This window comes from Manis pentadactyla, chromosome 1 (assembly GCF_030020395.1).
Source record: "Manis pentadactyla isolate mManPen7 chromosome 1, mManPen7.hap1, whole genome shotgun sequence".
NCBI lineage: Eukaryota > Metazoa > Chordata > Mammalia > Pholidota > Manidae > Manis > Manis pentadactyla.
Window position 1 is genome coordinate 178,599,704 of NC_080019.1, and position 17,672 is coordinate 178,617,375.

Below are 17,672 nucleotides of genomic sequence, written 5' to 3' on the forward strand. Positions count from 1 at the left end.
TCAGCACATCCTATCAGCTCTACTGTCAAAATAGATTATGACTCTGATCCACCTCTTCTGCAGAGTCTAAGCTGCCATCCTGTCCTGCTTGAGCTATCTGTCCCCTCCCCTCTGGCTTCCCTGCTCTCCCTCTTCCCCATCCTGAGTCTAGCCACCACTTGTGTGACCTTCACAATGTCCAGCTATGTCCCACCACACTTAGAATAGAACCCAGTTTCAGAGCCTATGCGCCCTTGGTGATCTGGCCACTGGTCCTCAGCCTCATTTCCAAACCTTCTGCCCCTGGCTTGCAGCTTGGCCACCATGGCGTCCTTGCTGCTGCTTCTGAGAATGTCTCGTTCGCACAGTCTCAGCTCTGGGCTTTGCTCCCACCACTGCCTCTTCCTTCCTCCATTGGGGACTCCTCACTTCCTGCAGGCCTCTGTTCAAATGTCACTTCCTCAGACAGGCCTCTCAGCACCCCAACAACAGCATCGCACTCCCCTGCCCCGTTATCCTGCCTTGCTTGCTTCACTGCATGTGACACTGCCTGGGATTATAGGACACATCTGTTCACACATACTACTGTCTCCCCTTCACTAGAATGAGAAGTTCCTGGGAACAGGAACTTCTGTTTTGTCCACTGCTTTAAACCCCAGCCCCAGGAGCAGTGCCTGCACAGAGAGGGCGCTCACATATCTGTGGAATGAATGATGGCATGAGTGTCCTCCGCGGTCACAAAGCCCTTGACTTTGCTGGTAGCTGAGGCCAGGTGCACTAGGCTGAGGTGGCTGGGGAAGGGCGACCCGAGCTGCCTGCCTTGGGATTTTGGCTTAAAAAGGGGTCTGAATGAGAAGGAATGGGTCACTCCAGCCAGATGTGCAGATGGACTTCCCAGCAAGAAGGGTTGTCACTAAGGGAACTTGTGGAAAGTGGACACTGCCAAGCCACTCACTAGACAGGGTGCCACACCAGGTCACTGAAAGGTGCAGGCTTCAGAACCACACAAGCTTAAGTTCTAGTCCAGCCTGGGAGACTCATGTTGTAATTCTCTGTGGAAGGAGGCTCAAAAGGTGTGTGAGCATTTCAGGATTAGAGACACTCAGAGACACCACATGTTTTATGCACTACCTGTGTGACCTGGGCAGAATGTTGACCCTCTCTGAGCCTTGTTTTTCTCATTGAGAGACCTTGACCAACTGTTCCATAGACTGAAAATGTTCAAGAGTCTCTGGCCATGACAGGCACTGAAGGTCATTTTTCTCCTCCTAGGTGAGTTTTCTGGCATGTCCTTACATAAGCTAGGCTTCAGTTGCCTTCTGCTGCACTTGGAAGTGTGACCATAATCAAGAATGCACAGGAGCACCATTTTTCTTAGGGAAAAGACCCAAATAGCATGATCAAAATAGCCAGATGCGCTACAGTGTAAGGTTACCTCCCTTTGTTCTTACTAGGGGAGGGAAACAGTAGTGTGGCTAATACAGTCAATGAACCAAAGTCATTTAATGTGGTCATTATATTGACCACAGATGTATGGTCTTAATGGTAGCTGTCACAGGCTGTGTGAGTGACAGCAAGGTACTGTCGGGGGCAGGGCCAGCCTGATGTCAACACGGGCTGTGCTCTCCACCCCTACTGGAAAGGGACCTCATTGCCCCTTGGGAGGGATGCAGGGCAGTCCTATCCAGACGTTGAGCAGGCAGTAGTCGCAGATGGAGAGAGATCAGAAGATCCCATACAATGACTGGGCTTGGAAATTCAGTCACAGTCACTTCTGAGGGCAAGCAGTTCTTCAGTGTATTTTAATTCATGCTTTCCTTTGAGTATTTGCTTTAAAACTATGGACCCTCTCTTCAGAAAAATGCTCTAATCCACAAACACAAAATTTTGCCTGTAATTCCAAAGGGTCCGTGGACCCACTGGGATCTCTAAGCAAGGTCCTGTTACCTTGGGGAGCAGGGAATGCTGCAGGGCCCAGAGGACAGAATGAGGTCAGAAAACCTATTCAGCTCAGAGGAGCACAGGGGAAAAATGTGCTGAAGGCACAGAAGAGCGGTTCAGGGGACTGCAGTCCTTTACCGGTTGTCTACAGGTGGTTGCGGATGGACAAACAAAGCTGAATGTGGCAAGAAGGCCACCCACATGCAGGACATTAATATATCTTCAAGTATAGCTACAGGGAAAAGAGTGGGTGTGGAGGGGGCTGCCCTTTTTCTCTTTGGAATAAAACAAAACAAAACAAAACCTAATTAACTGAGAGTTAGTCCTGTTATCTCAGCTGGTTTCTTTCCAGCCCTTTTCTAGCTCTTCTCCTAAAACCCAGATTCTCCTAATCTTCAGCCCGAGGAGGCCAAGCCCTGCAGAGGCCCCTTTGAAAGAACTATAGATAAACAATGATGGTCAAGATTAGAAAGAGAAAGGGCATCTACTAGAAGGAGACCAATTTAGGGGCAAAAAAGCCCTATTAAGCTGCAGAATGAATTCCCTGAATCTTAAAAAAAAAAAGAAATCCTCAATATATTCTGCAGAGGCAAAGGGAACTTTATTTTAAAAACAGTTTGGATTTAAAAATAAACACTTTGTAGTTTCTCAAAAAGGTGCTGACATTTTGCAGATAAGAAGAATGAATTGCCATTCTGCCTTCAGCTAGCCATGTAAATAGGATCTGAAGAGGCTGGAGATTCCAAAAGCAGATAACCTCATTAGCAGCCTGGGCTTCTTTACAGATGGGTTGGAACCAGCACAGGCCCCAATTGGGGGCTATTAGAAATAGTCTTCCGAGGTCAAGTTCCCAGAAACAGTTTTATTTTAACTGCAGCACCTGTATAGAAGAAGCAGGCCCTGACCTGGGTGGCTGACAGCCCAGGTCACACACAGGAGAGTAATCAGCAATAGCAGCTGCTACCCTGAAACGTGTTTCAAGTCCTCCTCTGAACTAACCGTATACTTTGACCCATCAAATCTGCTCCCTTAGACTCAGAGCCCCTGTGACAAACACATGCACAGAGCTCTAGAGAGACACACACAGTACTCTACGATTTCAGCTTTACTGTGGCCATTATGTGTGTTTTTTAAAAGACTTTTTAAGACTCTTCTTTTCTCTCATTCATTATGTGTCACAGATCACAGCTTTTACAATGAGGAAATAAGATTATAAAATCCAGAAAGGGGACAAAGTCTACATCTCATGGAATGGAGGTGGAACAGGTTAGGACTTTAGAACCCAAGTGAGCATATTCAGGAACCAGGAGAACAACAAAACTGGTCTTCAAGATGCCTTATTTGGACACTGATTTTTAACATGTCATGAATAGGTACTAACCAGGCATTTCAAAGGCAAGAAATTGTTTTCCCCAAACTACCTTTTAAGACAGTTCCAGGCAAGTAATGAAATAAGAAAGGGAAAAGGATTGTGAGTCCCAAGATGGGATTCTGGCCCTGGCTTGGCCCTAAATGGCCAGGGGAACCCCAGGCGATACTTTCCCTCTGAATGGCCTCGGTTCTCTACTCTGTAAAATGAAGGTGTAGCCTAAACCATCACAGGGTTTGTTCTACGTATGCAACTAATTGTTAACTCCACAGAGAGGAGAGAGAAGTCACGGACACACTGCCGTCATTTCTTCAGGATAAATCCCAAGTCCTCCCAGCTTGGGCTTGGTGTTTCCTCAAAAGGAAGCCCCACTCGGACTGGGCAAGCCTCGCTCTGTCCCCACAGGCCTCTTCCTCCCTCTGCTGTGGATGATTACTTTTCTCTTCTTGCAGAGGTGGGCCTGTCCCACGACCCAAAGTCTCAGCCCCGACTCACCTCCTGCAGAAGTCTCCCCACACGGATGCCACTCTGCTCCCGCCTCCTCCTCCCAGGCCTGTCCTGCCAGCACTGACACTTGTTTGTTGTGGCTTGTAAAATACCATGTAGTCATTTTCCTGTGGGTGTGTCTTTTCTCCTCGGAGGTTTTGCATGTGGGGGTCAGGACCCGGGAGGGGAACAACAAGGTGAGCAGCCCCTCCTTCCAACCAGGGGTGGGGCTGCGAGGCCTCACAGGGCCATCAAGTGGAGTTCCTACTCTCCTTCCTGTCTCTTTGCAAAAGATGGCTGGACACGCACAAAACTAATAGCCTCAGGTAGAGGGGGCAGCCTTGCACGCAGTTCTGTCAGGTATGGCGGGTGAGGGAGGGGCCGAGAACCGGGACTCTGTGTGGCAGAGACGGGGGCATGACCTACCATCCACGGTGACTTGGCAGGAGCACTCAGCCTGGCCAGCGCCATTCTTGGCCACACACCTGTATAAGCCTCTGTCCTCGGGCAGGGCCTTCTCGACGGAGAGGGAGCACAGTGAGCCTGGGAAGGAAGAGGAAGAACTGCTGAGTGGAGCAGGTATGGGCGCAGAAGCTGCCCTGGCACGTGGAGCACGGCAGGCGGTGTTACTCACATGGGCAGGAGTCAGAGGTCCTGTGGGAATCAACTTCTCTCCCCACCAAAGCCAGGGCACTTTTTGCTGATAACCGGGTCCAAAATAACTGATTCCCTAAATATATTCCCTCCTGCTACTCCTCCTCCCTTCCAGTGAGTTTTCTTATGGAGACATAATGTAAAGGTACAGAAGGAAGAGAGTGAATCTTTGCCTTTGGAGAACATCCAGTAGAGTCGAAAGGGCACAGGCCCTGCGCACTGCAGCGTCACCAAGGGAGATCAGCCATAGTCAGGCACAGGTTTACAGACCTGAGTTAGGGACAGTGGCAGGTGAGGAGGTTCCACCTAGCTTACAGCAATGGTTCTGTGCATGCATCTCAGAAAAGGGGTTTTGAACAAAGAGGGGGTGGAGGAGGACAGAGTCCCAGTCCAGCAGGGGTGCTGGCCGTGGCAAGAGCTGTTGGGAGGAGAAGGTGACGATAGCCTGGGACCCTGGAGCTGGCCTTTCAGGAATGGTATCTGAACTGAGCCTCCTGGCCAGGGCGGGGCACTGGACTGGGAGGGGGTACTCTGGGACTGCCTCCATGCAGCAAGGGGTTTCTCGGTCACCACAGAGAGGGCTGCAGGGGGTCTTCTTTCCCCACAGGCCCACTCTTGCCCCAGCACATCTCTTATGGCCTGGCAGGGGATAAGAAGGAGTCAGGGGCATGCACAGGAGTCTGGGGTCAGGTCCTTGCCCATCCTGGCTCACTCATCCTAGGGCTGGCTACTTCTCTGGGGGACCCCTTGGAGGGTTTCCATCAGGCTGTGGGGAGAGGTCACCTGAGGGCTGGGCCTGCCGGACCAGGTAGGAGGGCAGCAGTACCCCAGTTCCTGCCTTCAGACAACAAACAAGCCAGCAGCATGGCATCCTGGCCAAAGGCCCTGTTGTCAGGACAGCAGTCATCACACAAGGAGGAGGACAGAGCGAGAGTCACATGCATCCGGCTGCTGGAGCCACTGGCTTCAGCCACCTCCCTCCCCCACCCCTTTCCCCACTGCCCAGCACAAACCACTAGCCCTGGGTGAGCAGAGTTGTGTGCATCCCTGGCATATGTGTGCAACAGCACAGCCAGGAGGAAGGCCAAAGGAGACTGCTCCCAAAGGGCCTTTGATCTCAAAAAGCGCCCTCACCCGCATTAGACAGATGCACAGACTTGACTAACAAATACAAGGATATTCAGAGAGAGGAAGGATGATGTCAGTTCTGCCTAGAGGACCTCACTAATGCCAGAAGAGGAAGCAGAGGTATAATAGTTCCCTTTACTTTTCGGCAGCTGGATAGAATCTTAAACAGGGAAACCTGAGTCCTACTGACCAGCCAGGATGGCTGACCTTCACCCCGCCCTCCTGGATCCTTTCCTCTTGGGAAGGCCTCGTTGCATTCTCCCACAGGGGAGGGTAACGGGTCGGGATCTCTTCCTCCTGTGGTTAAGTGACAGAATCTGCAGAAACTACAACAGGAAGGATTTAGGTTGGATTCGTAGGATGTCCATTATGAGAATGAGAACTGTGCAGCACAGGAACTGGGGAGTGAGGGGAGAGAAATTTCCATTCATCTGGGAGGGCAGGGCGATGCTAAGATGCCCTCTTGCCCCAAACTTGAGGCTCAGAAGAAACAGACCCCATCTAGTGATTTTCCCTCAGTCTGAGGCTGAGGCTCTGCGCACAGGTACCTCACTCCCAGTGAACATCCTGCTCTAATCCTCGATTGCCTTTCGGGTTTAGTCCCACCGCTGCCTGCAGCCTTAAACCAAAATGGCACAAACTGCAGAGACAGTAGTGAGACCCCCAGCAGAAGCAGAGCATTTAGACCATAGCCTTGCCCCCTCACCTGGGGAAAGCATCAGAGCGGGCAGCTTTTCCAAGCTGCCCCCAAACCTGGACCCCTGGCCACAAGTGTGCACTGGAGGGGGGCCCCAAGGCAGGCAGGCTTGGAGGCTGTGCTAGCCTAGATTGAAGAATCTGGTATTTCCTGTGGGACAGCTTATTCCTGACCTCCAGAAGAAAAACTGTTTCCCAGAGTTTTTTTGAGAGGCCTCTGCCTGGTGGGGAATTTTGAGAGGGAGGTGAGGGGGATGGGAGCAGTCACCAGAGAGCCAGGAATGCAATGAATGGTGCAGGCAGAACTAGCCCTGGGAGCGCCTCTCGGCCATGGAGTCTGCAGATCCCCCAACGTGTTCCTCTTCCTAGTGTGCGGGGAGAGGGGAGGCCAGGGGTGTGCACGGTGGGAGGGGCTGTCTGAAGCCCTGGAGGCTCTGTTCCCAGGCTGCCCTCAGTCAGCAGTGCCTCCCTAACCGGGTCCCCCTGGCATGTCTGGACAGTGTGACTCAGCGCCAGGTCCCCTCCTCAGGGATGGTGCCTTCTACGTCATCTCTTAGCACTCCCAGCCATAGATGGACCTTTTCTGTGCCCGGAGTTCACCTGTACCAGAGCGTGTCTCCCAAGGCCACTGCTGAAACACATGCCTGTCTCCCACCCTAGGTAGTGACCATGTCTATTATGAATGTTTCTCCTGAGCCTGGAATGCAATCACAGTACAAAAAAGAAAACTGCCACTTCGAGAATGATTAAGGCACATTTCTGTAGCAGGTGATTGGGTGGTATCCATGCAAGAGAAAATCATGAACATTTAATCAGAAATAACCTACCACTGAAAAAGATAACACAGTTTCTAAAAGGAAAAAAATTCTTAATTCAGAGTTCTTCAGGCTGATCATGCATATAACGAAAGGAGCTAGAATATTACCTCGTACATAATAGGTGCTACAAAAGTCTTGTGTTCTGAGGATGAATTTGCATGGGTTTGGAAAAAGCCTTTGCAAACTGTCCACACTGCAGACAATTAAAAATGAATCATAAGTTGACAACAGCAACAAAATGAACCCCATTGTTAGAGTGGGAGAAATGTTTGCCAGGGAGGCAGGAAACAAGGCAGAAAGATGAAAGCACTTCTCAGAGGTGGCTCAGCCCCCTGCTCCCTGGCCAAGGCGGGGGCCACAGGGGGGCTGGCACAGCCACCCTGCAGGCCTGGAAGGTGGGGCCAGCCACTACAGGAGCACCAGCCCCCCTGCAGCTCTGGGGCACATTGGGAGAGAAGAGGCATTCCCAACGGACTGCTACCATGCCTCTGCTGCTCTCCTTGGGGCTACATGGGAAGGCAGAATCATGTTTTGGGGAGCCTGTGGGCTATTAGGCCTATCCAAGCTAAAGGGTTCACAGAAACCCCCTGAAACCTATCAGCTGAGCATCCACCAGCCATAGGTGCACAGATACACAGGTCGGCTTGAGGGATGAGTGCAGCAGAGTCGGGGCCAGAAGCCAGTGACTGGTCTGGGAGTCCTGGAGGAGGTGAATCTGGATCTCATAGGAGGTAAAAGCAGGGATTTCAGTGCAGGGGAGCAAGAAGGTCAGGGCAGCAGGGCAGGGGATGCTGAGGGGGTGTGAAGGATGGGGAGACCCGCTTAGCCACCCCCACACACCTCAAACCACCTGAGTCCTTATTTTCACCGATGCTGTCACCGTGACCCACCACCCAGACACCGACACTCAGTGGTCTTCCCCTCCTTCCTCTTCCCCTCTGCCCCCCAGCCTTCCAAGCTAGGCAACAGGTTCTGTTAATTCTGCCCCTGCTTCTCGAGCTGTCTCTTTTCCATCTGTGCCCAGCGCTAGCTTGTTACTCGAGGCCTCAGCACCTTTCCCCCCGACCTCTTCAGTAAGGTCCTGGCTTGTCTTCAGGCGCAGAGTCCATCAGAACACTGACCCCAGTTTTGTGTACATTGCTCCTCATTCCAGACTTACACGGCTCCCTATTACCCCTAGGATGGAGTTCCTAAGCATGATATGGGATAGCAAGGGGCCGTGCCCTCTCCAGCCCAGCCCAGCTGCCAGCAGGCCTGCCCTTGCTGCTGCCAGTGCCCCTGCCTGGGAAGCTTATCCTCTCCCTCTTCACTGGGGGCGGGAGGGGGCTGGCCTGCCTTCAAGGCTCAGATCTAGGCCCAGCTCTTTCACCCTTACCCTTTCCCTGAAGCCTGACACTCAGCGCCCTCTCCTCCTACCCCTGCAGCTTATCAAGGTACTTGGCTTGAATGCTTTTATCACTCCGTGTGTGTGTCCTCTTTCCACATCTAGTGAGAGCAGATCCAGCTCACACTTCTCAGAGTGCCCTACCCCCTGTGGTGGGTCTGCTGAAGTGGTTGCTGATAAGCCTGTAAGATAGGCTTTCTCCTGGGCCTGTGTTTCACCCAGGCTCTTGGAGACTTGGAGAGTGAAGCTCTGGAGAAGGGATCGTGGAAGAAAAAGGGGCTGATGATTAGAGACAAGGCACTCTCCCTACTGTGGCAAGGCGGACAGCCCGGTTCAAGGTCTGCTTCCTCCACTGCAGTAAAAATACCAGAAACTTGGCAAGCCTCAGGGCACTACCAGTTTTCCAGCTTCTGGACAGTAAGTGGTAAATAGCCATTAGCATTTTCCCTTAATAGACAATGTTTTTGGTGAGCTGATCATGAAAGGGTTCTCAGCTGCACCAATATGCTGACATACTAACAAGAATTAACTAAGAGGTCATGTAGCATAGTGATCTAAGCACCAGAATTCAACTGTCTGCATTCAAATCCCAGGTCTGTTACTGACTAGCTGTGCAACCTTCGGCAAGGTACTTAACTTCTCTGTTAGTTGGCATTGTAGTTGTTGTGAGGAATACATGAATGAAAAGTAAAATAGAACAGTATCTGGCACATACTGTTCAGTTAATGCATGCTGTTCTTATTTTTCACAGGAGAATTACAAATATTCAGACTATTTTTTAAAGTTGGATTTGGGGCTGTCTACATAATCCCCTCCCACCCACCTCCCTTGTCTCTCTCTCTCTCCTCTCCTTGTACTGGCTTTCTTTTAGTCATTTCTTCATCCTCTTTGGACCTAAATTATCCTTTAATGTGGTTTCTGTGGGAGGTGACACTGGAGTAGCTGGGTCCCTGGCTTGGCAGCCAGAAGACAGAACATATTCTGGGCACTCTGGGCATGAGCAGCCAGTGTCTAATGGCTCAGGTGTGTTTTTGAGACCAGGGCTGAAGTTTGCTTACATTGCTTAGTTGAGTGGATTGTTTATAAGCAGCTGTTGGTGGCTCTGCAGGTCCCATGCAGGTCCCAGAGCAGCTGTCTGAGCATCAGTTCCCCCGAGGCTGGGATGGCCATGGACCTCACATTGTGCAGGTCCGTGTGACGGCACATGACCCACGGATGGCAGCTGCCTACGCTGCATCCTGCCTGGAGAGATCACTACAGGGTAAGCTGGGAAATGCTCCCAGCCAAAATTTCAGGTCAGGTTTACCAAAGGCCTTCCAGTTGGGAGGGGCCCATGGGGGTGACAGGGAAGGCTGTGGCATCCACCACCCTGGACATCTCATCCCACCATGACAACCCCGACTCTGCCCAACTGTGTGGATCCCAGGGAGGCTGAACTAGCAGAGGCAGGGGGATGGAGGAGGTGCCTTTGGGAGGACTCTGCCAATCTTGGAATATGCACACGAAAAAGTTGTGTCAACACATTAGCAAAAAAATAAACATTCTTCTCTCTCCTGGCCCATTTCCCCTTTACTCCTTCAGCATTTAGATTCAAATGCCCAGCTGTTTCAGATTTGGGTCTGAGCTGCACAGTAGAGAGAAACTTCACTGTTTCATCCCCAACGCTGAGAGGACGCTGCTGCTCTCTTCAAATGCTTCATTCCAGATTTAAAGAGGAGGGAAGGAAGTCAGATGAGGGGCGAGGGAGGGAGTGGAGATGGGAAGAGTGGGGAGACAGCACTGTGTCCAGAGTTTCTGATGTCTCAGCTGATCTGGATTTGGCCCTCTGCTGGGGTTGCCCTCTACTCCCTCAGGGGTATAACACCACTTCCCAGGAAACTGTATACCCTGCCCTGTCCAGAGCCACTAGCATCAGCCTCAAGCTCAAGCTAGGCTCTATTCTAGTGCAAGCCCCCAGAGTCAGGAGAGGGAGGTCTGCTAGCCGCGCAGCTTCCGTCCAGGCTTGGGACTTGCAAAAACATTTCAAACCAAACCGCGGGTCCAGGAAAAATACCCCTTATTCCCATCTCTTCTCTAGGTATAAACTGGCCCATCTGACAACTCCAGACTCCAACAGACCTCTCGGATGGTAGGATTTAGGGCCCCTCCTCTTCTCCCTACAACCCAAGAATGTGAAATACCAGCAAACAAAAGTCTCATCCAAATTAGGAAGAGAGTGGCTCTGTCCGCCTGTGAGTGTGTACCATAGTGGCTGTAGGGGATTTTGGCTTCCCCAGCAGGTCTGTTCAAACCCACAGTGTTATCAAGACTTAAGCTGTTGTTGACCCCAAATCACACCTTGTACCATCCTGTCATTGCACACCCTTCCCCAAACCTGGAATGCTGCTGCAAGAGCAGCTCTTAGGACATAGCCCTGTGGGGCTCCAGCCCCAGGGCCCTATCTCCAGGCCTGTGCACAGCGCCCTCTCCATGCCAGAGCTATGGGGCATCAGCTCAGGCCCAGGTCTGCTCTGGGGAGCCACAGCTAGGGAGCCACAGGGGCACTCTGCCAGTCAGATGCCAGACATGTGCCCAGACCAGACCCCCGCCTCACCCCCTAGTAATAGAGTGTGTGCCCAAGGGCCCTGAGCAGGCCACCTGTCCCATGAGTGAGGAGCAGGGCCCTTATTCCAACACAGCCTCTGGGAAACCAGAGGTGATAACCAGCCCAAGGCTCTAGGAGCTGACAGTGGTAACGGTACAGAGCCCCTCCTTCCCCAGCCTCCACCCTTGTTACCTTCTTGGGAGAGGACGATGAACTTGGTGCTCTTGAGTGTCTTTCCATTCAGTGTCCAGGTGATGGTGGCTGCGGGGTCAGAGGATACCTGGCACTGGAGTAGCAGCTTCTCGCCCTCTACCACATGGACATCTTGTAGCTTCTCTTTGAAGGTTGGAGCAGTCCCTTGGCTTTCTGATCTTTTTTCATTATCTGGCACTCCTGCCTGCCCCCTCTTGAAGTTCACATCATTCTTAACCTCCTTTTTGAGTTCTGCTTTCTCAGCTGGTTTCAGGGTCTCAGCCAGCTTGGCGTGGCCCACGGGTTTCAGGGTCTCGGCCGGCTTGGCGTGGCCCACAGGTTTCAGGGTCTCGGCTGGCTTGGCGTTGCCGACAGGTTTCAGGGTCTCGGCCGGCTTGGCATTGCTGATGGGTTTCAGGGTCTCAGCTGGTTTGGTGTTGCCAACTGGTTTCAGGGCCTCGGCTGGCTTGGTGTTGCCCACGGATTTCAGGAACTCAGATGGCTTGGCATTGCCAATGGGTTTCAGGATCTCAGCTGGCTTGGTGTTGCCCACAGGTTTCAGGAACCCTGACGGCTGGGCATTATCCACAGGCTTGGGACTTTCTGCTGCCTTGGCATTCAAGGCCTCAGCACTGTTGCTACCATTCTCTGCTGGGATTTTTTTCTTGCTGCCCAACACTGAGCGAAAATCTGGGGCGGCAGGCTTTGAAGATGGTACCTTCTCTGGCACCAGGGTCTTGGGAGCCCCCTTCTTGGCCAGAACAGAGCGGAAGTCAACCTGCTGGGGGCTATGCACCTTCCTCTCTTCCTCTGACACAGTCTTTGGCTTCACTTGCCGCTGTAGGTTGGCACGGAAATCCATCTGCTCAGCTGGGGTCTCTTTCAGGTCTTCTTCGGACACGGTCTTGGTACTCACCTTCTTCCCCAGGAGGTCACGGAAGTCCAGCTGCTCCACCGCCTGCTGGCGGATCGCCTCCTCGGTGTGCTGCCGGGTCTCCACTCGCCTCTTCAGCACCCCCCGCACGTCCTCACTGTCTTCCTCCTCTGAACAACCCTGCCCTCTTGCTGGCCACTCAGGCCTCAGGGTCCCGTAGGAGTCACCACCACCACCATCAGCACCAACTCGTTGGCCACAGAGGCCCTCACAGCTGGCAGGTTCCCTCCCCCTGCAACCAGTGAAGGGAAAAGGGAAAGTAGCAGGAGCAAAGGGGCTGGGTAAGAAAGACACGTCAGGGGAGAGCAAATCCCTGAGGGAGGGAGGGGAGAGGGGAGGGGAAGAGGGGTGGGGGCTGGCCAGGCTGTGTTTATAGAAGGGAACATTGGTGAGAGGCGCTTGCTGGCTTAGTTGGTTTCTTACATCGGTAATGACTTCAGTAGCCTTATAAGGGAGCATGCAAAAAAAAAAAAATTCACCCCCATCTCCCCTCCTGTTCTCCCTCCCTCCTTCCCCTCCTAATCTCTCCCTCTTGGCTTGGGCAGCCTCAGCTAGAGGATGCAAGCAATCTGGGGCTGCCAGGCTGGGCCTGGAGGAAGGTGGGTGGGTGGTGGCATGTGCCTGGCAGGGCAACTCCGGGCAGGGGTGCACTCACCGTGGGGGAGATCTGGCAGGTCGGCTCTGTAGCATCAGTGACACCTGGCAACTGCATTCGCCAACCGGGTTCCTGAAAAATGCAAGGGATCGATACAGGTCAAGAGGCCAAGGGCCTGCTCAACCTGGGGCTGTGGGGGTGGTGGTCGGCCCGGCAAGGAAGAACTTGGCAAGGAAGAAGCTGGCTGGCTGACTCCAGGGAAGATGGGGCTATGGGCTTAGCTAGGACCTCAGCACGCTCACGGGCGACCCTCCCCTCCTTTAGTCACCCTTTATTTTCCTGGCTCTTGTTTAAAAAGGAAAAAAAAAAAGAAACTTCTAGACAACAGCTAAGATAGTTGTCTAGAAGAAGAAATACTTTTCTGTCAGTATATTACAAAGATAATACAATCACTCACTCATTCCGTCAATGAAAGCAGAGGCAAAGACCAAATGCACTGGGGACCGTGGTGGACCTGCTCCATCTAGCCTGTGGGGCCTGGTCAGCCTGCCCAGTTACCGTGAGTCAGACTGAGTCAGACTCCCTTAATACCTCCCTCTCCTCACTGTGTCCCCCCAACTGCTACTTTCCCTTCTGTTCATGAAATAAAAACTCGCCCCAGCCCCTACCATCAGCTAATGCCTTCAGACCAGAGCATTTTGTATTAAAAACCTTGGAGGGAGATGGTATCTCCCTACAAGGGTGGCCCCTTCTCTTCTTCCATTAAGTGGGGAGGGTCCTGGATCCTTCAGTCCTGTTAAAATTGTTCCATCTCCCTGGTGGTGTGCGACCAGCTGGGGCTCCCTCTGCTCAGGGCCCCGCAGTACCAGGCTTGGGAGCTGCGGCCGCCTGCCACGGGTCAGCCCTCCGCCTCACAAGGCTGCCATCTGCTGGCAGTTCTGAGCTCTGACCCGCCAAGAACGTTTTGCTCAGGCTGGGGTGGTCTGGAGAGCCAAAGGGGACTCTTAATAATAACTACCAATTTTATAGAGCTTTGATCATTTTCACACCCATTATCTTTGTTGCTCCCACAAAATCCCAGTGAAGTATAGGGCACTTTATGCCCATTTTAAAGGTAAGGAAAGGAGGCTCAGGAGTTTACGGGAGGCAGTGCTGGAACTCCAGGGTTCTGCCACTCATTCCCCTGCATGTGGCTGTCTCATTGGCACCTCAAGGGCCTCAGATCCCACCACAGATATGCCAAGCTCTGTGGCAGTTTCTTTATGTAATCCACCTCACGTAATCTTAAGACAGCCCTCTAAGACTGGGGTTGGTACCATTTTTATAGCTAAGAAAAATGAGGCTACAAATGTTTAGTAATTTGCCCAAACTCACAGAGCTCACTGGCAGGGACAGGAGTTGGGCCCTGGGTCTAGCTGAACCCAGCACTTGTAGCCTTCCCACCCTGCCCCACAGTGCTCGGCAGTACAAATCTTTGGAGGGATATGTGTGTGCTTGCGTGTATCTGTGCATACTTGTCTATCAACCACACCCATGGAGACACATATACATGGGGTCTACCTGGTGCGCACCACACCTGTAGGCCCATTTGGGAACCTGAGCATAGATATAAGTCATCCTCACATGACAGGCATCTGAGCATGTGTCTGTGTATTTCAGCCAATGCATGTGGGTATCTACCTCACTTTGCCCAGCCTCCCTCCCTGTGGCGGGCCAGCCCTGGGTCAGATACTGGCAGCCCATGTGTGGCAGGTTATTCCTGGGAGCCCTGGGTGTTGCTGCTCACTCCCAAGCACTGGGGCCCATTTGAAGCCAGGAGAGGTTCATCTTTGCCCCAACCCTCCTCTTCATTTGTTGGGGTCCCCTTCTGGTCACCTTCCTCAATGCTCAGGGTCTAAGGGGCACAGAGTCAAGGCTCAGGGAGCCTCATGCCTAAAGAGTTTGAGAGTTTTAGGGTGCTTCTCTGCTCAACAAATAGTAAAGAGGCCCCTTCTGAGTGCCAGGCCTTCTGAGTGCCAGGAATGGGAAGGCTGAGAGGCCCTTGGAGCACCCTGGGCACTCTGCACAGAAGGCTTGGGCCAGCTTGCAGAATAACATGGGAGGTCATTTGGGGGTGAAGCCCAGTCCCCTGGCACCCCGCTTCTGCCAGGCTGCTGGACACTGTTAGGCCATTCTTTCCCCATTTTTCTTTCAAGCCCTGAGTGTGGGGCATAGGGCTGGCAGAATGCAGGAGGACAGGATGCCCAACGGCTGTTTCCCGGGAGCCCCTTTCATCATTTTCTCAGATGAGTTTCCTCCTGTCACAAATAGAACACAGCCCAGATGCAAAAATCAGGAGTAGACACTGACCAGCTGGCCCTGCTTTACCCCAGCCAAACCCGCCAGAAGCTTTAAATGGTAGGGCACCCTGTCCCCTGAACTGGAATATGCTCTATTTCCCCATGGGGGAGGCTGATAAGGGCTTGTGTTGTTTTCCATTACATGCCCTTGAGTAGGAGAGCACAGGTGGCCTGCTGCTCAGCCCACCCCCAGGCCTCCCCCTCCGTCAGGGGGACAGCCCAAGGGGACAGACAGAAGGTGGAGGATTTGGGATACCTCGGCTCACCCACTGAGTGGATCATCCCTTGGGATGATATGGGAGTCACTATTTCTGCAGCCATTAATTTAAGTCTGTTGGAACTTGAAGGCAAATTGTGGGCCAAGGGCACCTATAATGGTCAGAGATGCCTGTTGTCTGGGACCTGTCGGAACAGCCTCCTGGGGCCATGCTCAGTTTCAAAGTCAGGCCTGGGCTGAGGATGAGGCCTCCAACCCATCTCCAGCCCAGGTGCTGCTAGAGATGTGGGGCTATCACCCTATAAGCTGCCCCTCTTACAAACTAGCAGAATCCTCTTTGCCCCACCTTCCAATCCTGAATAAGAAGCCCACTCTTTGGTTATGAAGACTTGGACCCTGTCCTATTCTGAATCACCTGCCTCTGGAATGGATTTTAATATGCAAAATCAGTTTAGAGAACTAATTTCCTGGCAAGTATCAATCTTTCAAATATTTCAGCTGGAATTTGGAGCTGACTTTTTGATATTTCCCTTTTTAGTTCAAGAGACAAGGGCTAGGGAAGGCAAGAGGAAGTAGACACCACCCACCCAGACAGGACCTGTCCCCAATTCCTCCCGCCTTGCAGTCCAGTCTTCCTCCTTGGAAGCCATTCTGTCCTGGGTCTCAGTCTAATTTCTGCCAGGATGAGAAAAGCTGAAGAGCAGCAAGGCCTGCGGCAGGTCTGGCACATACTTCCCAGGAGAACTTTCCACTGACTTGCCCCTCAGCGGGGGACAAAGCCAAGGCCGGGCAGCAGCCTCTGGCAGGAATGAAGAGGCTGGGCTTTGGGGAGAGAAAGGGGCAAGGGCTACATGGGGGACTTGAGTGCAATTTCCCAGGTTCCCTGAGTCCCTGGTGCATGTGGGAGAAACAAGAAATGGAAGATCATCTGATTTAAAGACTGAGACAAGGGTTTCACTCTGGGCTCTGCTAGTTGCCCTTGGGGGGCCATGAGCAAGTCCATAACCCTGAGACCTCAGCTTCCCCCATTACTAAACAAGGAGGTGGCTAGATAACATCTGAAGTCCCTTCCAGCTGGGACAGTCTGGGGACTTTATGACTGTCCCCAGCTGGGCTCAGACAGTCTGCCTGTCGACCTCTCAATAAAACCCTCCACTCTGGCCTGGCAGACTTCCCATAGCCCTTGCTTTGCTCTTCCCTACCCTTCTTGTCAGCCCATCCAGCATGTCTTCAACAGCCAAGCCTTTACTCATTTGCCAAGCCTCAGCCCCTTCTCCTCAAAATCCCACAAAAAGTTCATGTTTCCTAGGATGTCTGGCTTGATTAATGTATTGTCTCAAAGCATACACACACACTGTCTTCTCACATATGATCTGTTTCCACTATTTGTACTGGCCTAGGGGAGGAAGAGTATATTTCCTATTTTGGAGGCAGATTTCCCTTCCCAATAACTGGTTCAGGCACAAGGCAAAGGCCTTTGGTGTGTTCTGAGCATACTGTCTGATGGTGGTAGATGGCCAGCCATCCCAAAACCACTTCATCAGCTGACCACAGACATGTCATTAGCTCACCTGAGATTCACTGAGCTTTGTCTAGCTCAGCAGAACTTCCTAGAAGATCCAAAGATGCCTGATAAATAGTAAATGGCTTAAAAAAAAGTCACTGAATAGTGGGGTAGTTTGTTATGCAGCAAAAGCTAACTGATACAAGTATGAAGCATTGCCCAGAAAGGATCCAAGTGGATGAGGCACATACTGGGTTTTGTATCATAGGAGTAATGTTCCTACAAAGGGAAGTAGCTTTGGCCCACAGCTACAGAGCCTGTCTGTAGCTCAGAGCCTTGAACATGAGCTCCCTACAGGAAAATGATTTATCCAGGAGAGCAAGTCCCTTGCAAAGTGGCCAGGCACCTGAGCCTGGGAAGGTCTGACCATCTTCAGGATGTGGCACAAGCTTCCATTTGCAGAGTCAAGGTGCAGACATGTGTTCTTCTTCAATGCTTACACCAACCCTAGAGTGTGGCATTCTGTCACTATCAGCCTGGGTTGGCATGGAATTTTAGCAGAGCACTTTTTTTTTTTTTTGAGAGGGCATCTCTCATATTTATTGATCAAATGATTGTTAACAACAATAAAATTCTGTATAGGGGACTCAATGCACAATCATTAATCAACCCCAAGCCTAATTCTCAACAGTCTCCAATCTTCTGAAGCATAACGAACAAGTTCTTACATGGTGAACAAGTTCTCACATAGTGAATAAGTTCTTACATGGTGAACAGTGCAAGGGCAGCCATATCACAGAAACTTTCGGTTTTGATCATGCATCATGAACTATAAACAATCAGGTCACATAT

At 51.9% G+C, this 17,672-nt stretch overlaps 1 protein-coding gene across 5 annotated transcripts in view; it reads right to left on the reverse strand.

Annotated features, from left to right (window-relative positions):
* MYLK (myosin light chain kinase) overlaps positions 1-17,672 on the reverse strand; it is a 263,764-nt gene that overhangs the window by 70,986 nt on the left and 175,106 nt on the right. For 4 of the 5 annotated variants that reach the window (XM_057503366.1, XM_057503362.1, XM_036905492.2 and 1 more), the window contains exons 15-17: positions 12,821-12,892; positions 11,232-12,397; positions 4,202-4,318 (exon numbers count right to left, since the gene is read on the reverse strand). In XM_057503366.1, coding sequence (XP_057359349.1) covers positions 4,202-4,318; positions 11,232-12,397; positions 12,821-12,892 — 1,355 coding nt within the window. Of the gene's footprint in view, positions 1-3,784; positions 3,915-4,201; positions 4,319-11,231; positions 12,398-12,820; positions 12,893-17,672 lie in introns of those variants that run through there. The other variant, XM_057503375.1, reaches the window with a different exon arrangement.